We start from the raw sequence: 24,269 nt of genomic DNA on the forward strand, positions 1-24,269 counted from the left end.
CCTTTTAAAGTTAAAGCCATCAAAAATAGAGAATGGAAGGGGCAAGGAAAAGACGATGGAGGTGTTTTGAAGCTTTTAAAATGGGGTTTCACTTCATGTACATATTTTTGCAGACACATTACATTAATTAGATACAATGTACCTTGTCTTGAGTTTCATCTTGGAAGAAAGGTCAAATACAATTGTGCTAAAATATTCTTTTAATGAACAACTTCTGACTACAATTTCTCTGGGTTCCCTTGCTTCAAATGCAGTAACTAAGCACAAGGGACATTTCCTCTTGTGGCACCACCAAGGTCATGGAACTTGCTCTCAAGAAAGGCCCACTTGGCTCCATCTCTGCTTGCTTTCTAGTGCGCTATAAACACACAACTCTTTCAGGGGGAATTGGGGGTTATTGTGCTATATTTCTCAAGTTTTTTAAAAATAAAATTGGTAGGTTTATATTGCAGAGTTAAAAGCTTGGCAGCTTGATCTAGCCAGTCCCAACCCCGAAACCTGTTATGGCCTCATTCACATGTCACTAGCATTGCTCCGAAAAGTAAGTAACTACAGAGCAAATACAGAGCTTCCATCAGAAAAGGGGGAGAAAGTTTTTTTATTTACAGTTTCTTATTAATTAACAAGTAGGGCTTTGAATTCTGAGCCTTCGTGGTGGCAGCTTGCTTTATGGGTGCATGGTGCAGGGAAAGGAACGAAAAGAGAGAGCAATAGGAAGGGGCGGAAGTTGGGAGTTTGATGGGAAACTGCAAAGTGCTTTTTCCCTATCTGTTACTCTCAGCCCTGCCCTGTGCTTACTGAATACATGCAAAGTTGTTTATATCCAACCAAGAGTGCTAAATTTTAACTGATTTTTTTTAAGCTGTCCATGTTTATAATTCCTAAATGTAATTATTACAGTATGAATTTTCATTTTATTGGCTGCTCTGAGTATTTCCCTGACTCAGAAAAGTTGGATAAAAATATTTTGCTTGTATTAGCATTCTACTAGTAGTGGTACAACAAAGAAAGGAAAGAAGGAAGGAAGACGTTTCACTCTAGCAATGAACCATGTTAAGCTATTTTATACTAAATCTGTGTCTCAGCCAATGAGACCACTGACTGAATGTATAATTTATTTATTTTTTAAATACTGAAAGGAAATAAAAATATCAAGGTTAATAAATAGACCCTTCCAGGATATACTTCAGTGTATATTCTGCTCCCAAATATATGCTAGTTTAATTGTGTCCCTTTTAATTTCCTCATCTGATTTGGCTGAATTGTCAAGTAATTGTCCTACAGAAAGAAGAAAGAGGGATAATATTTCAAATAACTTTGTTAATCTCCTTAGTCTCTTAAGAGAGAACCCTTTTCAGTATCAAATTTTATTGCATTCTTAGAATTTACAAATTGATTGGCTGCTAAGTTTAGCCTAGTTGTCTTTTCCAGTTAGAAACCTTCACACAACAGAAAAAAGGCATCATATTTAACTTGACATGCGACAAATGAATGAAAGTTCGTTTTGCTGATGTGGTTTCCCCCCTTCCCCTTCATGTTCCAGGTGCAAGGGCTTGCTAAAATTGCTGCGCCAGGCAGTTATTTTAAAGCAATTTTTGGTTCAGTGTTTTATCAAGCCCAGGAGTAAAATATTCTGGTACTACTGCAGTTTCACAAATCTCCTTTTAAAGTTAGAGCTCTGAATAATTATAAATATAATTATAATAAAAGGGCCCAACGTAACCATAAGACATTTAATAACCTCAAGCAGAATGTTTTGGAGCAATCTAAATAGGTTTGATTTCTACATTACGCTTCATTGTGCTGTAGCTCTGCAGCACGGATGGCCAGCTCGTCCCTGACCCTTGGCCAGAGCCAGAAGTTAGCAAGCTCTGCTCCACAGCACACAGAACGCAGAAGATAGCGGGAAAGAGAGAAGAGAGAAAGCTGTATTCATTTATTGCCCAATGGACTAATTCAAGGAAAAAGCATGTTGTCTTGCTTCTTTATTCCGCTCAGAGGGTCGCCTGGGGGTTTGGGGGACTCCGCCTGTCCGCGCAATGGAAATGATATGTCTCTTCCTGTGCAGTTGCTCACAAGGGAGAGGGATCCACACTGGACTTCAATTCCCTTTTAACTAGTACTGGGAGAACACACACCAGCATGATGCCCCACTATTACCCAGAACGAGGCACCCGTGCCTGCCTCCCAAGGAGCCATCCAGCAGGACGGCACGGGGAAGTTGTTGCCTGCCTGGGCAGCCACTGGATCCCCCTGCCTGGCTTTCCCACGGGATTCCCCACTCCAGGGCCTGCCAGTCCAAGTAAAGGCTAGGCATCGGGGAGTGTCATCAGCAGCCTTACCCAACACCAGTGGATTCCTTTCCACAGGCACAGCCAAATATTACTACATATAATACAGACATTTATTTACTCACTTAGTGTTATCAGAGGCAGGTATTCAAACTTGGTGACAAAATAAAAGTATCGCTCTTAAGTGGCCCATAGTAATAGTATAACTGCTTCTCTCCCCACACCTTCAACACTCCATTATGCAACTTGGCCTCCTTCTGCACCATTTTTATTTTTTCCCTTTTGAGGAAATTCAGATGAATCTGTACCAGCAATACATAGGACTTAATTTTTTTTTACACTCATGAACATTATTTTTTGTGGGGAGAAATAATGGAGTTTTTCTTTCAGTGTAGGTGAGCAAATCAGTAAGCAATGTAATTATGGTGGACTTTTAAAGTGTGAGATGGTGCTTTGTTTTGAGTACGGGACAGTGATGCCTCGCAAGATGAAATTAATTCATTCCGCAAGTCGTTTTGTATTGCGAAAATTTCATCTTGCGCTTTTCCAATTTAAACAAATCAAAGCAAAAAAAAAAAAACGTCTTGCGAAGCATGGCCATAGAAAAATTCGTCTTGTGAGTCAACAAAAGGATCGCAAAACGCCTTCATCTTGCGGGTTTTTCGTTGCGCAAGGCATTCGTCTTGCGAGGTACTACTGTATTACCTTAACCACGCCAGCAACCCATTAGCAAGAAACTCAGAAATAGTGAACACTAGGTGTCAGTGCAAGAAATGGAGAAATACCAAAAACCTGTTGTTTCCAATCAGGTGGATAAGCTAAAAAACCAGAACCAGCTGTGACCACATTTGCTTGTAACTGCATAATACTGTTAACAAGCCAATCTTCCTTAGAAAAACTGATTCCCAAACCATCAGGTTCACTTGAAATCAGATAAGTTGAGTATTAGAAGCTACAATGATTTCTCTCCATTAAATGCCGCTGAAGTGGTTGTTAAAAATACATCCAAGTATTAATTTAATCCATCAATACTTGTCAAGGTTGCATGCAGATGGCAGCAGATCCTACCAACTATAGCACTAAACAGGAACTGAGGGGAAAACTACCTTGAGGGAGAACAATGACACAGCTGTCTCAGTACTCTAGCTGGTAATGTGGAATATGCTACCCTATCACCATAGCTGCCAAGTCTCCCGTTTTTCATGGGAAACCCCCGTATTTTAAACCATTTCCTGCTGGCAGCCCAGATTGGAAAAAATCCCGTAAATCCCCCGGATTTTCTACCTGCCAGGGAGGCTCCATTTTGTGTGCCGGCGCCGCCCAATTTCCGGTGCCCAGACATGGGTAGCACAGCACCGAAGTCCGGACATGTGTAGAAGTGACTTCCGGTGCCGTTCCGCCCATGCCTGGGCACCAAATTTGGGCAGAGCGGCGCCGGAAGTTGCTTCTACGCATGTCCAGACTTCCGGTGCCGCGCTGCTGCTGATCCTGCATTTTTCAGCGGGAGACTTGGCAGTTATGCCCTATCACCCCTGCTGACCTAGGTTCTGATTTGGTCCGGTGAATCTATCTTTGCAAAACTGTCCATCTGAAAAACTACCAATCTTGAAATAACATTAGATATAGTGAGTGCAATATCTCCATTTGGGCACAAGTACACACCAGGTGGAAGATGAGGGTAGGTCCAAAAATGGTAGCTCTGGGCATAGCTGCCAAGTCTCCCGTATTCCCCGGGAACCCCCCGTTTTTAAAGCCGTTTCCTGCTCTTCCGTATAGCGAAATATCCCGTATTTCCCCCGGATTTGCTGATGTCAGAGACAGGCAGCAGCAGAAGCAGGGAGAGGTGCCTCTCCTAACCGCGGCTAGCAAGCCTGTCCCGCTTGTTTTGCTGCAAGCCAGGCGGTGGGAGAAGAAAGGGTTAACGTTTAGGGAAGGAAATCAACTGTCCCCTCCCACACACAACAAAGCTCATTGTAATTAACCCATTGCACGCTCTCCCAAAGCAAGCACACCGCCCAGGAGGCAAAGCAAACTCCATGGAGGAACGAGGAAATTGAAGTGTCTGGTTGAGAGGAAACTAGCAGCCCGCTTCAACGTCTCACAGCTGTTATCTCGGGGCTGAAGCAGGGACCCCAGTCTCTGTGCAGAGCCATGAAGCAGCCCCTTACTCTCTCTCACACACAGCTGGGGAATCATAGAGGGGGGTAATGATCGCTACAATGGGCGGATCTCCCTACCGTCACAGCACTTTCCCTCCGCTTGCTTTGCGCTCTCTCTCTCCCTTACCCCTTCCATCCGACTGTCCTTCCTTCCTTCCTTCCTTCCTTCCTTCCTTCCTTCCTTCCTTCCTTCCTTCCTTCCTTCCTTCCTTCCTTCCTTCCTTCTCTCTCTCACCCCTCCCTTCCAGTTTGAGCATTCTGTATTGAATTGGAAACTTCTGTGCCACCGCCAAATGGCTCTTACCAGCTTGCCTCCTCTCCCTCCCCTCGTTAAGCACCTCTATATCTATATCTATATCTATATATCTATATATTTATAACTATATCTAATCTATATCATCTCTATCTCTGTCTCTATCTCTATGACGGTGCTTAATGATATACTGTATATAATAGTCTCCACTTCTTATTTTTGGCACCCACAAGGTTGCAAGAGGCCCAGCGAGGCTGCAGGCAACAGTAAAGGTTTTGCAAGAGGATAAAGGATTTTAAAGGGGTGAAATGCTGTGAGTTTGAGTCCTACCCTCCAGAGTAGCAGAAAACAAGTTTGCTCCCTCTTCCATGGGACAGATTGTTGAAGATGGCTCTCATATTTCCTCCCAGTCTCCTCTTTCCCAAGCTAAACATCCTCAGCTCCTTCAACCACTCCTCATAAGGCTTAATTTCCAGACCCTTGATGATATTAGTCTCCCTCCTCTGCACACCTTCCAGCTTGTCAGCATCCTTCTTAAATTGGGGCTCCCAGAATTGGACACAGTATTCCAGGTGTGATCTGACCAAGACGGAATAGAGTCCTCCCTCAATCTGTACTCTAGACTTCTGAGGATGCAGCCTAGAAATTGCATTAGCCTTTTTTGCTGCTGCATCACGCTGCTGGCTTACATTTAGGTTGTGGTCCACCAAGACTCCCCCCCTCCCAGTTCCTTTTCACATGAGCTGCTGGCAAGTCAGGTGTCCCCCACCTTGAAGGTGATAGACCCCTGCCCCAAGCCAGAGCAGCAGCACCCAGCACCTACAGCCAGCTTACACCCCCCCACCCCCACCCCGGTAATTGTACAAATCTCACTCACGTTCCCTGTTTAATCATTTAACCTCTCCCCATGGGGAGTTGCTGCACCAGAGAATCTGAGCTTCCCTTTTCCAGCAACCTCCTTTTGGAGCTTGCCTTGGACGGCCGTCTTCCAGAGATTCTTCAGCATTGCAAGGGGTTGGACTAGATGATCCTCGGAGGATGCCTTCCAGCCCTACAGGCCTATGATTCTATGGGACTCCTTGCTTAGCCAGCCTCATTCGTCTTGCACAGGGAAACAACAGGCAGCCTGGTGTGACGTAGCAACCCCCCCCACTAGATTACACTTCCATCATATCACAGAAAAGAAGTTTAACCTATCCTGAAGTGGATTGTTGCAATAGGTAATAAGCATTATCCAAATAATTAGTAACTTTGGCTGAAAACCTATTAGTCATTTTGATGCCATCTAGAGATTTAACCCCCCCCCCAAAAAAAACCCAGATGCTTTACACAGTTTAGCCATAGTACAAATATAAACAACACAAGACTTAATTTTGACCTTTAGGTATGAAGTCATCAATTATTTCATTTATTTTGAATTAGTGTGTTTCTAAAAAACTGATAAATATAACCTATAGCACAATCTAAGTGAAAATATAACCCTGAATGCTACAACCTCCTGACAAATGAAAATATTTATTTTTGTAAGGTTTCTGAACTTGCTGGGTTGATTCTGCACCATGACAGGTGCAGCATGGGTCTGCATTACTGCAGTTATATTGTTAAACTGTACGGTAGGAACAGAATGAATACTCCAAGGGTTTTGCCCAGATGGTTTTTGTGACCTCCTTCATCCATTCATGTAAACACACCATATTTTCCGGTTTGCTGAGTTGTATATACACTCTACGACTTTGTACTAAGCCTGAATGTTTAGTTAGCCAGAAGATTGTTTCCATCCTGTGATTCATTAGATCCCTATGGGATCTCTACTTCCTTTATTTTATACAATCACAAATTATATTAGTTTGTCCTATTTTGATAACCCCTTTAATTAATGTCCTGCACAGGAAGCTTTATTACTTCTTCAAACAATCTCATAAAACAAGGACTTTTCCTGGTCCTGGGTTGGCAAGAACTGACAGCTGCAAATAACTTTATTATAACTGTTGAGCAGGATTTCTCATGTTTTGCTTAATGCTAGTTAATTTCTGGTGATGAATTTAACACATTGAGCTCCTTTTCTAAAAAGATCTAGATGAAACATAAAAGCCTAATAGACATTTAACAAGAACAGAAAAGCCACTCATATTTTAAAGTATTAAAATATATCCTCTAAAGCTGAATCAGACAAAAATTGTATTTTTTTCTAACTGTAAATGTCCGATTCTGGGAAGAGTAAGTTGAATTTCCCTCCGACCACCAGTAGGAGGCAGCGCAGCCTCTAGACTTCACTCCTCTTTTGGGGAGCCACCCCTTAACCGCCAGACTGAATTGCAAAGAGCAGGAAATGTCTCCAAACAAAAAACCCAGTATAGCAGATGCCAACATGGCTAACCCTGGGAACTTTCCAGAGAAAATATCCGGAAGACCAACATTTCATGATGGTTGTTGCACATTTGGTTATTAACCAGAACTAGAAGGATTACCCAGAATGTGACTTTAGAGGTAAGGTAGAAAAGGCTATTATTTATGGCAGTATCATAAAAATTAACACATCATTAAAAGTAACAAAGAGGTAAAGCTATTCTTGAGAATTTTGAGGCTGCTTGGAGGCCATTTCTTATTATTTGCAAGAGGTTTTGAGATGCATGTGGAACTATTAAGTGTCGCTTAAAGTAAGTGGAACTTATTAGATACTCCTAAAGCGGGTGGCGCTGGGGCCTAACCCACAGAGCCTAGGGCTTGCCAATCAGAAGGTCAGCGGTTTGATTCCCCGTGATGGGGTGAGCTCCCGTTGCTCGGTCCCCACTCCTGCCAACCTAGCAGTTCGAAAGCACGTCAAAATGCAGGCAGATAAATAGGTACCGCTCCGGTGGGAAGGTAAATGGCATTTCCGTGCGCTGCTCTGGTTCGCCCGAAGCGGCTTAGTCATGGTGGCCACATGACCTGGAAGCTGTCTGTGGACAAACGCCGGCTCCCTCGGCCTATAGAGCCAGATGAGCGCCGCAACCCCAGAGTCATCCGCGACTGGACCTAACGGTCAGGGGTCCCTTTACCTTTAAAGCAGGAACTGAAAAGAAATGCTTGTTCGTCTGATGTCTTTGATGAAATACCTTCCTTTGACCTGCATTTTCAGATGGGTACATGTGTATTCTCATTTCCCGAAGGCCACTGTTGTTAATGTTAATTTCTCAGAGAATGTATGTGACTACTCATGTGAGAGTTGAATGGGGTTTGCGTGCAGGAGACACAGAAAGAGAGAGAGAGCCAGCCTGAGTTTTGCATCTTTTGGATGTAGCAACTGGAGTTTCCCCCACTTTGTGTTGGGATTAAATGCCAACGCTTTGACCTGTCTGAAACAGCATGGCCATAGCCCAGGGGGCAGGGGGGCAGCTGCCCCCACCCAACAATAAAAACCAATAAAAACATTTAACTAATTGAGGTTCTGCCCACCCCCAACAAAAGCTTGTGGCCCCTAACCAAAGTCCTGGCTAATTCTCATTATGTCTTCCTCGTCTTTTACTCCTGCTGGTATTTGAATGAAATAGATAGAAAACTGGCAACGTTACATGTGCCACATAGCCCTTCTGCGTTTGTAAGAAATCAATCTTTTAGTGTGGTGAAACCTACACTTTGGAACTCCCTGCCTCAGTGTTTCTCTGGGCTCTTTTCAGAGTCTGCTAAAAAGATTTCTGTTTAGACAAGCCTACTCAGATATTTAGAATGCTAATGTGAATTTAGTTTAATGCTGTTTTTAAATTGTTTTAATGTCTTAATTGCTGTTATTGATAATCTTGTTTCATTCTTTTTGTAAACAGCTTTGAGGTTTTCTACAACCAAGAGGTATGTGCATTTTATGAAATTAGTAAAATCAATTTTATTTTTTTAAAAACCAACAAAAAGAACAATCTTCTTACCAAATTAATCAGCTGAGTGTGGACAATGTCTTCCACCAATACTGCTGACTCCTGGAGGGGCCTGCGAGCATCTCCTAATGAAAACCTGAAAGGCAATTATTTTGAAAGTTACTTAAGTGTTACCAAAAAAGTTTTTCAAAAGGTATTAAATCACCGTGCTTTAAAAGAGTAGCAAAGAGGAGGTAGGGCACACAATGCAAGTGGACTGTAAGATTATATCACATTACAAATTAAATATCACAACTAACAGAAGAGCTTAATGTGACTTTATTGTACAAATGAACTCCCAAGTACAAGTCATGCCATTTTTTCATAGTCATAGACTGAACTGTAATTAAGTTTGGGCATTTATATATATATATATTTGATTTTGATTTCCCCCCCCCAAATATCTTAAACACAATACAACTTAACAATATTATTCTCCTTAAAATCTTATCCGAATTAACTTCCCTCCACCTCTCTTCTGGCTTCTTTATATTGCTCTTACTTAAGCGTGTTTACTATATATACATTCTATAAATGTCTATAATTCCTTTAAAAGTTTTTGTATTATATTATATAGTTTTTGTATTATATTATAACATACAATCCTTATTATATTTTTAAAAAATCAATAAAAATCATTGAAGGAAAAAAAATTGGGCATTTATATCCCAATCTACTCTTCAACAGGTTCTGAGGGCAGGGTTACTTAATCAAAATAAAATAAAAAAATCCTTCCAGTAGCACCTTAGAGACCAAGTAAGTTTGTCATTGGTATGAACTTTTGTGTGCATGCACACTTCTTTGGATCTTTGGGTCACCATCTGCAGTGACCCAAGAAAGTAAAATCTCTCACTGCCTCCATTTCGTCCCCTTCTATTTGCCAGGAGGTGATGGGACCAGTGGCCATATTATACAGCAAATATTACCATGCTAAATATTAAATTTGAAAATAAAATAAATGACAATAGGATACCATTTCCCCCCCACTGTGCTTCCCTTCGATGCAGCCATATTTTTCTCTGCGACATTTTTTTATAAAAAAAATACATTAGGGAATATTTACTTTTTTACTTTCTTTCAAAATACTCAGATCCTTAATAAAGCTATAATCACAAGAGGCCACTGGCCTGACATTTGTTTAAAAGGTGAAATACCTGGGAGTTAATATGACTGGTAAAAATATAGATTTGTTTAAAAATAATAATAATAATGAAAAATTGTGGAATGAAATCAAAAGAGATTTAGATATATGGACCAATTTGAAATTATCTTTGTTAGGCCGAATTTCAGTGACAAAAATGAATGTATTGCCAAAAATGTTGTTTTTGTTTCAAGCGTTACCTATCTGGCAGGGGAAGAAACCCAGAGTTAAATATAAATTATTAACAGATACGAAAGAAAGAGGAGGCTTTTCACTGCCAGATTTAAAGTTATATTTTGAAGCTGCTGCATTTTGCTGGATGAAAGAATGGTTTCTGCTTGATAATACTGATGTTTTAGATTTAGAAGGTTTTGACAATGCATTTGGTTGGCATGCTTATTTGTGGTATGATAAGATCAAGGCCCATAAAGGTTTTAAGTATCATATTATAAGAAAATCATTGTATAATGTTTGGGATAGATACAAAGATCTTTTAGGAAAAAAGACACCCAGGTGGATTTCACCTTTAGAGGCTGAAGTTAATAAAAAGTTGAACATGGAGACCAGGTGGCTGACGTATAAAGATTTATTGGTGGAAGAGAAAGAGCAGTTTAAGTTAAAAACATGATCAGTTGAAAAGCCATTTGAATGATTGGTTGAAGTACAGTCGTACCTCGGGTTACGACCACCTCGGTTTGCGAACAGTTCGGGTTACGAACTGCGCCCCCCCGGAAGTGTTTTCGCCCCGCGCGTGCATAAGCCGCGCGATCGCGCGATCGCGCGATTTGCGCATGCGCAAAGCGCGAAAATCGCGAAAACCGCGCTTTGCGCATGCGCAAAATGGCGGCGCCCATCACGCTCGGTTTGCGAACTATTCGGGTTACGAACTGCGATCCGGAACGGATCGCGTTCGTAACCCGAGGTATTACTGTATTATCAAATAAATGAAATGTATAAGCTGGATAAAAAAATTGGTTTTCAAATTGAAAAGTCAAAATTGTTAGAGCCAAAAAGTAAGAACCTTTCAAGGATGTATAATTTGTTGTTGGAGTGGCATACTAAAGATGAACAGACAAAATCGGTTATGATTGAGTGGGCAAAAGATGTAGGACATAATATAATGACAGAAGATTGGGAAAGGTTGTGGAAGAAGAATATGAAGTTTACTGCTTGTAATGTGTTAAAAGAGAATATGATGAAGATGATGCATAGATGGTATCTTACACCAGTAAAGCTGGCTAAGATGTATCACAAACAAGACAACAAATGCTGGAAATGTAGGAAAGTCGAAGGAACCTTTTACCATATGTGGTGGACTTGTCTCCAAGTAAAGAGCTTCTGGGATAAGATTTATAATGAGTTGAAGAAAGTGTTTAAAACACGTTTATTAAGAATCCAGAAGCTTTTTTACTTGGTATTACAAGAAAGGAATTACCTAAGAAAGATATTACCCTTTTTCTGTATGCCACCTAGAATTGTATTAGCAAGGAATTGGAAATCCGAAGATATACCTACGGTGGACGACTGGCAGATGAAGCTGATTGAATTCATGGAACTGTCTGAACTGACTGGGAGACTCCGGGACCAGGAAGAAGAATCAGTGGGAGAAGATTGGAAGAAATTTAAAGTATTTTAGAAAAGAATCATAAGATTATTAATATTCAATAAAGGATTTGGAAGTATAAGGAGGTTGCAGAAGTAAGTTAAATTAATGTAATATGTGTTAAGATTTAAATATATGTTAGGATGTTATTATGCTCTTAAAACTAAAATTATATTATGAGGTTTTGGAAATCTTAGAATGAAAAGGGATTAAGAGTAATATTTAGATTAGATAATTAAGAAATAGAATGGTATTAAGATTTAGAAAGTGCTAAGTAAGTAATATATAGAAATGTAGAAGGGAAGGAAAGGAGGAAGTCGACAAAGATACAGAATATAAGATTGAGTGATGTATTTTTATGTTTTTTATTTTTGTTGTCATGGAATGTATATGATATGTTAGTTGTTTTTATATTGTGTTATCATAATATATATATATAGAGAGAGAGAGTCTCCTCCAGCACCGTAATTCAAAAGCAATTCAAAAGCTTTTCCTTAGGGCGTCCCTATTTTCATGGGAGAAGTGTTGGAGGGTATGCAGTAGTACTACTACTGTACTGGACAGAACAAAGTCACAACATTGCTTTAAAATGTTGGCAATATAAAATGGAATAAAAAGATTGAACTGACAGCAAGACATTCTCAGAAGCTCCCTCAAGGGAAAGTGTGTTAACACAGATAAACACTGATCGGAGAATACCAGTTATTCCAGCTGAGCCTCACTGGCAGCAACAAATATCAGAGAAAAGAGAATTCGGGACAGAGTCCCCATTAGGAATAGTCTCACCCCATTGTGATTGTTGTTAGCTACTTCCACACTCTCATCAAGGTAGTTTGGGGAGTTCTTGCTTTTCTGTTCTGTATACAAATGGATCTAGAAGCATTTCAGTTTTCTTATATTTAATCATAATGTTTGTGTTACTGTCTTTTGGTTCTAAAAATGATTCCAGATGGAATTATTGTAAATGGAAAGAAAGTACTTCCTATGCCTCTGTAATATAAAATATGTTACCTTTTAATACCTTCTTTAATACCTTCTTTTGATCTGTCACATAAAAGTACCAATCCAAATGAAATACAGAAAATATGAGCAAATAAAATGTTTTACCAAGTATGTCAACAGAACGTTATTGACACATGTGGTAAATATATGAATATGAACATATATATATTATATTAGGAATAGGCAACTGGAACCTGTTCTGCCAATGAAGCCCTTGATCTCAAGAGATTACATTATTATTAAGTACCGCAGCCATTTACTCCAAAGGTTTTACCTATAACATCATCATCATAGCAGGCATCCCCAAACTGTGGCCCTCCAGATGTTTTGGCCTACAACTCCCATGATCCCTAGCTAACAGGACCAGTGGTTGGGGATGATGGGAATTGAGAGTCCAAAACATCTGGAGGGCCAAAGTTTGGGGATGCCTGCATTATAGTATTCAGGATGGTACAATACTATAATGCTATAAATAACACTTTTCTGATTATGTTTTCTGTGGTTCTGCCCAGGGAGTTTTCTTTCCACATTACACATCGTCTCTCTCAGCTGTTTGTTTGTTGTTGTGTTTTTTTTTAAAAAATCAGTACCATGACAAAGCTGATTACTATTGCTCTTTGCTTGAAACTATTCCTTCTTAAGATTTCTGATATGCTCCCTCCTAATTCCTCATGGTCACCTTCTCATCTTTTGAATATGAAGTTTGGTAAAACTGAACTTCACCTTCTCTCTTTCTTTCTTTCTTTCTCTCCCTGCCCTTGCACAATTAAGTTTGCTTCTATTAAGGTAAAGGTAAAGGGACCCCTGACCATTAGGTCCAGTCGTGACCGACTCTGGGGTTGTGCGCTCATCTCGCATTATTGGCCGAGGGAGCCGGCGTATAGCTTCCAGGTCATGTGGCCAGCATGACAAAGCCGCTTCTGGCAAACCAGAGCAGCACATGGAAACGCCGTTTACCTTCCCGCTGTAGCGGTTCCTATTTATCTACTTGCATTTTGACATGCTTTCGAACTGCTAGGTTGGCAGGAGCTGGGACCAAGCAACGGGAGCTCACCCCGTCACAGGGATTCGAACCGCCGACCTTCTGATCAGCAAGCCCTAGGCTCAGTGGTTTAACCACAGCGCCACCTTGCTTCTATTAGGTAATCCCTTTTTCTCTATTCCTCTAGCCCATAGTATTAGCATTGTATTTAATTTACTGAAATATGTTTTTTATCATTAATTATCTAGGAAATTTGTACCAGTCTCTCTTTCAAAGCTACTCAAACTAATTTCTTCACTTAGACTGACCACTGTGCCTCTCCTATTAGTCTTTGCTGCCTCTTCTATCAATTCTGCTTCCTCTGTCTTGAATTACTCAACTTGGATAATTAGTTTCCTTTGCTATGATAATTTCACACCTCTTTTCTGTTTACTTTCTTCAGTCATATTTTATTTAAACTTTTTCTATGAACCTTCACATGTCTTTTCTATCTTCTCCTCATATGAGAGATAAACCCAGTGCCACAGTGCAGCTCAAGGATGCATTTAGGTGTCAGGGGACCACCAGGGGTCAGCGAAGAGCCTGGTGGAATGGAGTGAAGGCTCTCGGACACTGCCAGAGCCCCAGAGCCTAGCACCTGGCAGCTTCCTCCGGAAGGTGGGACTGGAGCTCAGGAGGAGGTGCAGACCCTTAGGGATGTTGAGGAGACGAGAGCTCCTGAGGGAGAGTCACAGAGGGCAGACCAAAGCACTCAAGAGGGGGAGGCTCCGGGAGCTCAACTGAGCAGCTCTAGTGGAGCTCTAGTTCCACCAGCACCCTCTCCCCAACAGAGGAGGGGGGGGGAGGGAAGAGGAGGGACCAACGGAGGAGGTTCAAGGTGCCCAGGGGGCTATGTTGGCAGAAGCCACGAAGGGAGGTGCTTCCGAATTCTGAATCAGATTAGTACAGTCATGCTTTTTGATGGTCTGTCTTGTACATATCCTATATAATAAAGTCCCTGTGTATCTGCGTCCAGTCCCTGTGTCCCTGTGTCCGCGCTACTGCGCATGTGCCCCACGGACACAGGGATTGGACGCAGAGACTTGGAGCGCAGAGATCGGCCCCTCCTCTGCCTCCTCCCGCTGTCCCGAGTGGCAACGGCCTCCTCCACCTCCCTTCTCCTGAGGAGAAGGAAGAGGCCTCTGCCGCCGCCTCCCGCAGCGCGCCTCAGGTCACTCCACCGCAGCAGGGAGGTAGAGGAAGCCGTCGCCACTCGGGACAGCGGGAGGAGGCGGAGGAGGGGCCGGTGGGCCTCAGGCGCGCGACGGAGGCGACGCCTGCACGGTCCCAGGGCTTCCCCTCCGTCCCCGCCCGGCTAGAGCCCGTTTACTGAACGGGCTGAATGACACTGTAGCCTTATATAGTGTATATAATAAAACCCTGTAAAAACCAAATACGGGGTTTGGAGCTGATTACTCGTGAGGAAACCAGCAACACCATTACATTAGGTAAGTTTTTTCTAAAATTTAATTTCTATCTCAGTTCCCAGAAAGTCTGTGTTGTCTCCATCTCCTCCACCACCCAACCTCTTTGGGTAAATAAACCTACTATTGGGTAGTTTAAGAAGTTTTCCTGTAACCAAAGTTAATAACTTTATAATGAAATAACAGGCTTGCTTACGGGGGAGGGGTAGGAATTCAGGTTTATTGCACACAACTATAAGCTAAACCACAGAGCCTAGGGCTTGCCAATCAGAAGGTCTGTGGTTCGAATCCCTGCGATGGGGTGAGCTCCCGTTGCTTGGTCCCAGCTCCTGCCAACCTAGCAGTTCGAAAGCATGTCAAAGTGCAAGTAGATAAATAGGTACTGCTCTGGCAGGAAGGTAAACGACATTTCCGTGTGCGGCTCTGGTTCGCCAGATGCGGCTTAGTCCTGCTGGCCACATGACTAGGAAGCTGTACTCTGGCTCCCTTGGCCAATAATGCGAGATGAGCACTGCAACCCCAGAGTCGTCCAAGACAGGACCTGATGGTCAGGCGTCCCTTTACCTTTTTAGAAGCTCAACTGGATAAAAGTTGTTATAAGAAGTCTTCTCTGCATTTAACACACTTGTTTTAACATGTCAATTTTTCAACACTGAAACATAAAGCACAATTAACATGGAAAAACTATTTCTCTTCAAGTCACTATATGAACTAGTAATGTATCAATTGAATCTAACTTGATTAATTACCTAGCACATTCGGGGATGTAGCCAGTGCTAGTCCGATTCAGAGTAGACTCACTGAAATTAATAGACTTGGCTAACTTAGATCCATTATTTTCACTGGGTCTACTCTGGGAAGGCCCTACCCGCCCTGCCCCCCCCATTTTCTACCTCTTCATTACACCCAGTATAACAGGGGTCCCCAAACTAAGGCCCGGGGGCCGGATGCGGCCCAATCACCTTCTAAATCCGGCCCACGGACAGTCCGGGAATCAGCATGTCTTTACATTAGTAGAATGTGTCCTTTTATTTAAAATGCATCTCTGGGTTATTTGTGGGGCATAGGAATTCATTCATATATTTTTTCAAAATATAGTCCGGCCCCCCACAAGGTCTGAGGGACAGGGGACCGGCCCCCTGCTGAAAAAGTTTGCTGACCCCTGCAGTATAAGTTGCTCCTTGCTCCTATAAAACAGAAGTAGTAATCTCATATTGTCTGCCATGGGATGCTTGAAACAGACTAGTGATGTATGGTGAAAATATGCCCAGAAATGTCAAAAGGCACATCTCAGTTTTGTGCTTTGAGGTTAGTTTCTGCATTTGCCTTGTTCACAGGAGCATGCGAAAGTGCTGGCTCCCAAGGAGCTTATCTCAGCTGCTCAACCCCTCCTAGGCTTTTTCGTTCAGTGTGGCTAACCATAGGACAAACCTAGGCTATAGTTCATGGTTAAGCAGGCAAGATGTTAACCATGATCCCAGGTTCAGACAACATGCTACGCCAAACCTTGGTTTAGCTGCCTGGCTGCAATGAACTGAAAAGACTGTAATTGAAAGTATCATTAAAACAAGTACTACAGTAATTAGTTCAGAAAAACGATAAACACTAGAAAGCTAGTCAGTTGTTGTTAGGTTGAGAAATCTACTCCATGTACTTCCAGCAGTTCTAGCATACTGGAATCTGGAGCAGTTCTGCTGCAGGTTTTCCTTATGAGTTGAGCTCCGTCAGCAGAAGCTTCTGGCCAGGCAGCCGTGAAAGGTTCTACGGTAGCAGGCCTCCATTCTGGGTACTTGTTTCATTCTGATACGGACGAAACAAAGCTATTCTCTGCTTAGACCACTTCTCTACATTTGTCTGCAGACGGCGTTATACTAGCCGTCCCCATCACACTGAACGATGTTCTGTACATAAACAGTAACATACTTGCTTTGTTTGATTTATAGCAACCTAAAACAGGAGCAAGCAGTACCTCAGTCACCCCTAAAAATTGTTGCATTTCAATTTAAGCACTTTCAGTGTAAATTAACTGTATAAATCCACTGACTGACAAAAAACATATAACATAATTCAATCCAGTTGTGGGATCTAATACGTTCCATTTGTCACAGAGAGCTTCAGTCTGGATCAAGAAAGAAACGAGACAATAGACTTTCTAGAGTATGTAAGCTGGATTGTGATCAATCATTTCTGTAAAATAAGGAATATGTTTGACTCAGTCTCAACAATACCATTCAGTGATAAAGGAATTTAGCAAGTCCAGAAAAAAACGAATGTTCAAATGTTTCTCTCAAGGGAATAGGATGAAAAAGAGATAAAGAAAAGAGGAAGTCAAAACATAATCCCAGTGTATACATGGTAAGTGTTAACTAAATGTGGAAATCCTAAACTATTTTTCAATCTAAATTAAAACTGCAAGAGTATTTTAATAGAAACCTAAACGTTACAAAATACAAGTCTTTAGCTATTTTGACGCCACTTTCAAACATTCTGTTCAAATTTCTGACAATAAATTAACCAATACTTTAAAGCACTCGAACTTTACAAAAGACACAGAGGAGCTTGAGTTAAATGTTGTTTTTGAAGACCACATCCTTAATTGGACACTAAATAACAAACCCCCGTTTCCAGCCATTTGAATGTTCAGTAGAAAACACAGGAAGATATGAACACTTCTGGTAGTAAATGATGTAAAATGTCTTTCATTTAGGTGCTATCATTCTGAAGATAAAATGTTCAGGAAGCTTTCTACATACTGAAGGCCACACACTAAGGCACTCACATAATTAAGTTTTGTTGTTTTGCTTAACTCTCTCTCATATACACACAACTAGCTGGAGGTCTCATCCACGAGTGCCGGAGTGCCTCCTCTTCTCTCCAGGCTGCTTTACCATTGCCAAGTGAGTTCCTAAAGCCACAACTGCTTCAGTTTGCTTGGCCCTTTGCCCTCGGATGGCTCAGTGGATCTTTATTATTCTTGCAAGTGTGGTTAGCTGCGCCAAGTGTCACACCATGTGGTGTCCGCTCAGCTGATTTATCTCACAAGGCTGTTATGATGGGTGCAGATTGCACACAAGCCTGCTGTTCTTACAGGAAATCCAGTCCCTCATTTTTGAATCCTTTGACTTTGAGACCAGGGTATTCTGACACTGGCATTTTTAAGATAATCTGAGAATACCACCAAGGGGCATTCAAGCAATTTGTTACAGTAAATTGGAATTAGTATATTCATTTAAAAAAAGATGTTAAACAGAGTCAATGGACACAGATTTTTCAAAGCATACCAACAGCAGGTTTCACTACTTAAAACTAGCCTAACCATTCAAGCTACTCATTGTAAAAGCCTGAATGAAAAAACACAGAACTCTGAGAATGTAGTGAAGCTGGTCAAGAAAAGGGGGAGATTTTGTCTGAAGAAGTGGAGGTAATAACAGAACGGAAATGGAAGTTGCTGATTAGAGCCAACTAGTCAAAGCAGGAGAGGTTGTCAGTGGAAGGACTCTTGGGATTTGGAAAAGGTTTTGGCCAAGAATAAGTCTTAAAGAGGATGGGCTAAGAGTAAGGTAGGGAGAGGAAGCAAAACACAGGAGGGAGTGGTTGGCCAGCTGGTGGGCTTTCTCGTGTGTGTGTGTGTGTGTGTGTGTGTGGCATGTGCACACGCATTATAGCACCGATCTGTATTTCTGTGTGGAGATTTCTTGACATGATGGAGGTGAGGAGGGCAACAGAAAGTGCTAGAGGGTGGGGAAGAACGCAAGGTTACATAAAAGTTCCTGTGCTGGGAAATGATGTCTCTTTTGGATCCAACAGTATTTCTAGATGCTAAAGCAAGAAAGCAGCTGTTTTTATCCCCCAAGATGGGGGCTTAATGATTAAAATGTACTGTAAGTAAAGATTAACAATCCCATTTTCCTGTCTGTCGGTCAGGGTGGGAACACCTGGATTAAGAGGTTACAGTCTTGGTTAAAGGTCTTGCCTCTTTTTGGGTTAACATAAGGAAGATTAACAGTAACTGGGACAATATATGTTGTTTACCTCTAACATGGCGACCTTATTTTTTATTTTAACAAGCAATTCTGAGAACAAGCAGAGGAAGCAAGAAGGTTCAAGGTTCCCACAGGCGTGCCGACATAGGCAACATTTCAGAGTACATATTCCGCCTGGCATTTGGTTATGGCTCAGACTACTCCTTTGACTTTATGTGACTAGAATTTCAGCCTCCATAACTTTACCTCCAAAAGTTATCGGGAATAAGCTGATCACATAACATTATGTTGCCACATAGCGCTCTGTAAAGTTTTGCCTATATAGCAAACTATTGGGTGGTTGTTTTTATTTTGATTATGTATTTTGTGGTTTTATATTTTGCTTTTATTCTGTGAACTGCCTTGAGACCTCCAGGTTTAGGGCGGTATATTATTATTATAATAATAATGCTTGCTTTTGCACAACAGGAAATATTGGATTCAATAGTTTTGATGTCTATGTCCAATTTGAACCTGTATTGCAGAGACCTATGCTGAATTTATGCCAAGACTTTTCACCAAGCACTTTGCTGGTGCAGACTGACTGAATAGTCTTGGGAGTTTTTAACTGGGATAGACAGCCCATCCTCATAAGTTTATAAAATAGGTTGACTTTTAAAGAGAACAAAAATTACTAATATTTATTTCCCATCTTCAATAGCAGCAGCCAGCCACAAGAGCTCTTTAAATCACTTGGAATAGTAATCTTAGCTTTTATAACTAGGATAATCTACACCAGCAGAAGCTACAGTTAGAACTGGATATGGAACAACTGATTGGTTCAAAATTGGGAAAGGAGTACGACAAGGTTGTATATTGTCTCCCTGCTTATTTAACTTATATGCAGAATTCATCATGCGAAAGGCTGGACTGGATGAATCCCAAGACGGAATTAAGATTGCCGGAAGAAATATCAACAACCTCAGATATGCAGATGACACAACCTTGATGGCAGAAAGCGAGGAGGAATTAAAGAACCTTTTAATGAGGGTGAAAGAGGAGAGCGCAAAATATGGTCTGAAGCTCAACATCAAAAAAACCAAGATCATGGCCACTGGTCCCATCACCTCCTGGCAAATAGAAGGGGAAGAAATGGAGGCAGTGAGAGATTTTACTTTCTTGGGCTCCTTGATCACTGCAGATGGTGACAGCAGTCACGAAATTAAAAGACGCCTGCTTCTTGGGAGAAAAGCGATGACAAACCTAGACAGCATCTTAAAAAGCAGAGACATCACCTTGCCGACAAAGGTCCGTATAGTTAAAGCTATGGTTTTCCCAGTAGTGATGTATGGAAGTGAGAGCTGGACCATAAAGAAGGCTGATCGTCGAAGAATTGATGCTTTTGAATTATGGTGCTGGAGGAGACTCTTGAGAGTCCCATGGACTGCTAGAAGATCAAACCTATCCATTCTTAAGGAAATCAGCCCTGAGTGCTCCCTGGAAGGACAGATCGTGAAGCTGAGGCTCCAATACTTTGGCCACCTCATGAGAAGAGAAGAATCCTTGGAAAAGACCCTGATGTTGGGAAAGATTGAGGGCACTAGGAGAAGGGGACGACAGAGGACGAGATGGTTGGACAGTGTTCTCGAAGCTACGAACATGAGTTTGACCAAACTGCGGGAGGCAGTGCAAGACAGGAGTGCCTGGCGTGCTATGGTCCATGGGGTCACGAAGAGTCGGACACGACTAAACGACTAAACAACAACAACAATCTACACCAGCAGCCTGCAGTATACTAATGGGTGGAATATGTCCTACTCTGCTTTAGCCATAATTTGTCAAAGAAGCCACAGCTGCTCTACTGACGTGCTTTGCAGAAGCAAAGGGCTGGCAAGGTGTCGTTGCATCACCAATGCCTTTGGCAGCTGCAGAAAGAGGGCAGAAGACACTAATACGCTTCTTCTCAAAGACCTTTGGTTGCTCTTGGTTGAACTAAACATAGAACAGAAGCCCCATCTGCTGTGAGCAATAATTCAATAAATATCATGGTTGATCAATAGAAATGGGTCATTAGAACTGTATTTAAGTTCAGGAATTTAAGGAGTTAAATAACTTCTGCAACAAAGTTCTCCACTGTAATAAAATAAAGTGATTCTCAGAGGTTTGTATGGGCTAAAAAATATCTTAATATAGTTTTAACTACTGTAATTAAAACCATTTCCTAGTGAAAATAACTGAAATATTACATGATAAAATTGTCAAGAGAAACAGCTTATTTTTACATTAATACTCTACAATACTTTCTTCAGCTTTCAAACAGAATACATAAGTGCATATGTATGTGTGTGTGTTCGCACACGCATGCCTGGAAGATGTCACCTGGAAGTACTTTGTGGCAAACAACATAAAGATAACAGAACAGAGAAGGTCTAGTTCAATCCATTATAAATACCTCATTCTTCCTAAAATCACAAAAACATATTTAAAGTTAAGAATTCAAACATGCTTCTTCATTTAACTGCAATTTGGCAGAAATTTTGGAACAAGAAAAGAAGATTTTGAAAAAAAATGCTTTAAAGTCCCTTGAGTTTTGATCATTTTTCTATAAAAACAAAGACAGAAAGTTTGGAAGATGACTGCACCTATTAATTACACTTTTGGTTACTGAGCGAGTCCCTCAAAGCTCAAGAGCTATGTCATTTGCCTTGAAACATCGTTTGAGGGGGGCGGGGGGAATGAATCACTATGAAACAAGCAAAGTTGCTGTGAATCTAGTAATAACCTGTCATTGTTACCTTAAAAGAATTGGGAGAAATTATATTTTAAAAATTATCTTTTATAATCCAGATGCAGTGTCGCACAGTAAACCTGTCCCTGCCCTGTATAATCAATCACCTTTTGGCACAGCATCATATGGAGAAAATAATTGCCTATCAACCTTCCCTTCTCGGAAATCCGCTGCATGGGAATTGCTGTGGACCAAGGTTGGCTTCTGGCTATAGGGGTCAGGAAGGCATTTTTCAAGGAGATCTCTCTTTGTCCTTGAAACCCTCAGTTTTTCATCTTCTCATCATGTTCTGCTGCAACTTGGGCAGAGATGGAGTAAGAAGGATGGCCAAGAAGATGCCTTGTGCCTATCCTACAGTTGAGAAGCATTCAGAGCCACATAGCACAGGGGGAGCAATTGTCAAATGTGCCCTGATCTTTGTCTCAATCCTATTCTCCTCTACCAAGCAGACAACAGTCTAACGTCCTCCTATCTCACTGTCAAATTAAACAAGATGTGTGAGAAAGAGAGTGGAGTGTGCATGTTAGAATAAAGCAGGAACCTATTTACACACAGTGAGCAAACCCTCATCTTTTCTTCCCTACAAGCACATAGGCATTTATTATTATTATTATTATTATTATTATTATTATTATTATTATTATTATGATTATTATGATTATTATTATTATTAACATCAGAAAGTGACCTTGAAACAGTGTTTGAAACTTGCTAGCTGCCAGGCACATTTTGCACATGGCTATCAGCCACTTGCAACCAAGTGAAGATGCCACCTGATGTCTTGACCATCTGGAGATGCATTTATGGGGATCCTTGGATCTGGACTGTCTTCACACACTAGCAACACATCCTGTAGAATTCTAGTTGTTATATGCACAATCAGAATGAATTTCAGGGTCCGAAAAGTCATATTGAAAAATATGACTTTCAAGCCACCTGGCTCAAAATGGCAACTAGGCAATCCATTTGGTGCACACAGCCTTGGACACACAGCATCAACTAGACTCCTTAGAATAACCAGTATAAGAAAATGCCAGGCATAGTTTTTCAGTGTTTATATTGTGTACCTTAAGGAAGCCAGTTCCCGGGAACTGAGTGGGCCAGATCTGCATATTATGCAAGCTATTTGCTAATTATGCAAAACAAGTGGTGTGTCACGCAATCCCAACCCTCTCTTTCCCACTCAAAATCATTCCTTTGAAAGTTGTTCTAGAGGAAGAAAACCTATAAAAGTATTCTGAAATACTTTTACATGTAACCCTTAAAGGTTAAATAACGATTATATATTGCAGGAAATGTAAGGCTGCAATGTTATACACTCTTCTCTGAGAGTAAGCCCCGAGAGTCTGCTGTTAGTCCAACAAACTGGCCCTTGACCTGCTGTTGCTCAACTATAGCTACACTAACACTGGATTTCTGAACTACTTTCTATGCAGCTCCAATCTCTCTTCCTCTAAGGAGCAGCAAACAAACAAAAAAGGCTGCAAAATTAACTAAGGTGGTTCTTCTCTAGACAATGTGTGCCACTCCAGACTTTTTGGGGGGTGTGTATGTGTGGATATCACTGTTTCCCTAAATGTCAACAAGAGCTATGGCAACACTCATTGGCTGAAAACACCAAAAAGTGGGAGCAGATAAGTTTCTCATAAAATGAATGTGCAGGGTGCCTTCTACACACTTTGCCTGAGATCTGGGGATCTACAAGAGTCTTGACTCGCATTTTTATAGGAAAGCTGGGAATCTGTGCCATCCAGTGTTGCAACCTGCCATGGGGTGGCATAGCTAGAATCCAGATAAAACCTGGTATCCTGGGTGGAAGAGTATAGCAGTCCCACCCTTAAGAATTTTACTCAGGAAATTCCCATTACTTTTCCTACTGAAAAAACAGTAAAAAGATTTGCTGTAAAACACTGCAAGTCATGAAATAGTACCTTATAAAATGTAGCCACTAGACAGTAAACCTCTTGGAACTGAAAACATTGACACTTTCTATTAAAAGATTCTTAGCCACAGGTCACTAAATATTTACGAATAATCACTTCTATAATATCTCTCATTGTCTGGCTCATGTGTGAAGTTTTTATGTACCTAACACAGCTTGCAAAACGAAATGTGCATCAACAGGGGAAGAGACCTGTTTCTAGGCATAAACCACCCCTTCTTCCAAATAAAACCCAAGATGCCCTTGATAAAGGACTAAGACTAAATAAAAATCCTGTTAATTATTCAGAAGACAACTTTTATATGTATACACATTCATTTTCTCTTTTTTTAAACTGAGCCGTTTTTAAACGAAGTATGAAAGTAGAACCTCTTGAAGGAAGGCAGAGACGCGAACACATTGCTTCCCTCACAGCACCTAACCTGTGATTGGAATGCAACTGGTTTTGGTTTTGGCAGGCCAAGAGCACACGGTGGATTCTCTTATAAAAGTGTGCACTAAAATAGGCTCACCCTGCTTTACAAATGTAATTTTAGTTGTTTAGGTCAATTTTGAGAAACAGTCCCAACTAATGTGATTTGTACAATATAGTATAATACAATAATATAGATGGATGTGGGTGTGCACAGAAATGTGGGTGTGCTTCTTAGTTGGGTATTTGTAGAGAGAGGCAGTGATCCCAGCGCATCGGATTACATCACATAATAATGTTTCTTCTAACTGCAAACTCAGCTGATGAGTGCCAACAGAACTGTAGCCAAAATAGGGTCACTGAGAAGCAAGGGAGAGGTATCAG

General features: G+C 41.2%; 1 protein-coding gene across 4 annotated transcripts in view; it reads right to left on the reverse strand.

The window, feature by feature from the left end:
* Positions 1 to 24,269, reverse strand: part of SUPT3H (SPT3 homolog, SAGA and STAGA complex component) — a 267,603-nt gene that overhangs the window by 88,549 nt on the left and 154,785 nt on the right. For all 4 annotated transcript variants that reach the window (XM_035110313.2, XM_060272337.1, XM_035110311.2 and 1 more), the window contains exon 3: positions 8,603 to 8,687. In XM_035110313.2, the coding sequence (XP_034966204.2) occupies positions 8,603 to 8,687 (85 nt within the window). The remainder of the gene's footprint in view (positions 1 to 8,602; positions 8,688 to 24,269) is intronic.

Source organism: Zootoca vivipara, chromosome 3 (genome assembly GCF_963506605.1).
Source record: "Zootoca vivipara chromosome 3, rZooViv1.1, whole genome shotgun sequence".
Taxonomy (NCBI): Eukaryota; Metazoa; Chordata; class Lepidosauria; order Squamata; family Lacertidae; genus Zootoca; species Zootoca vivipara.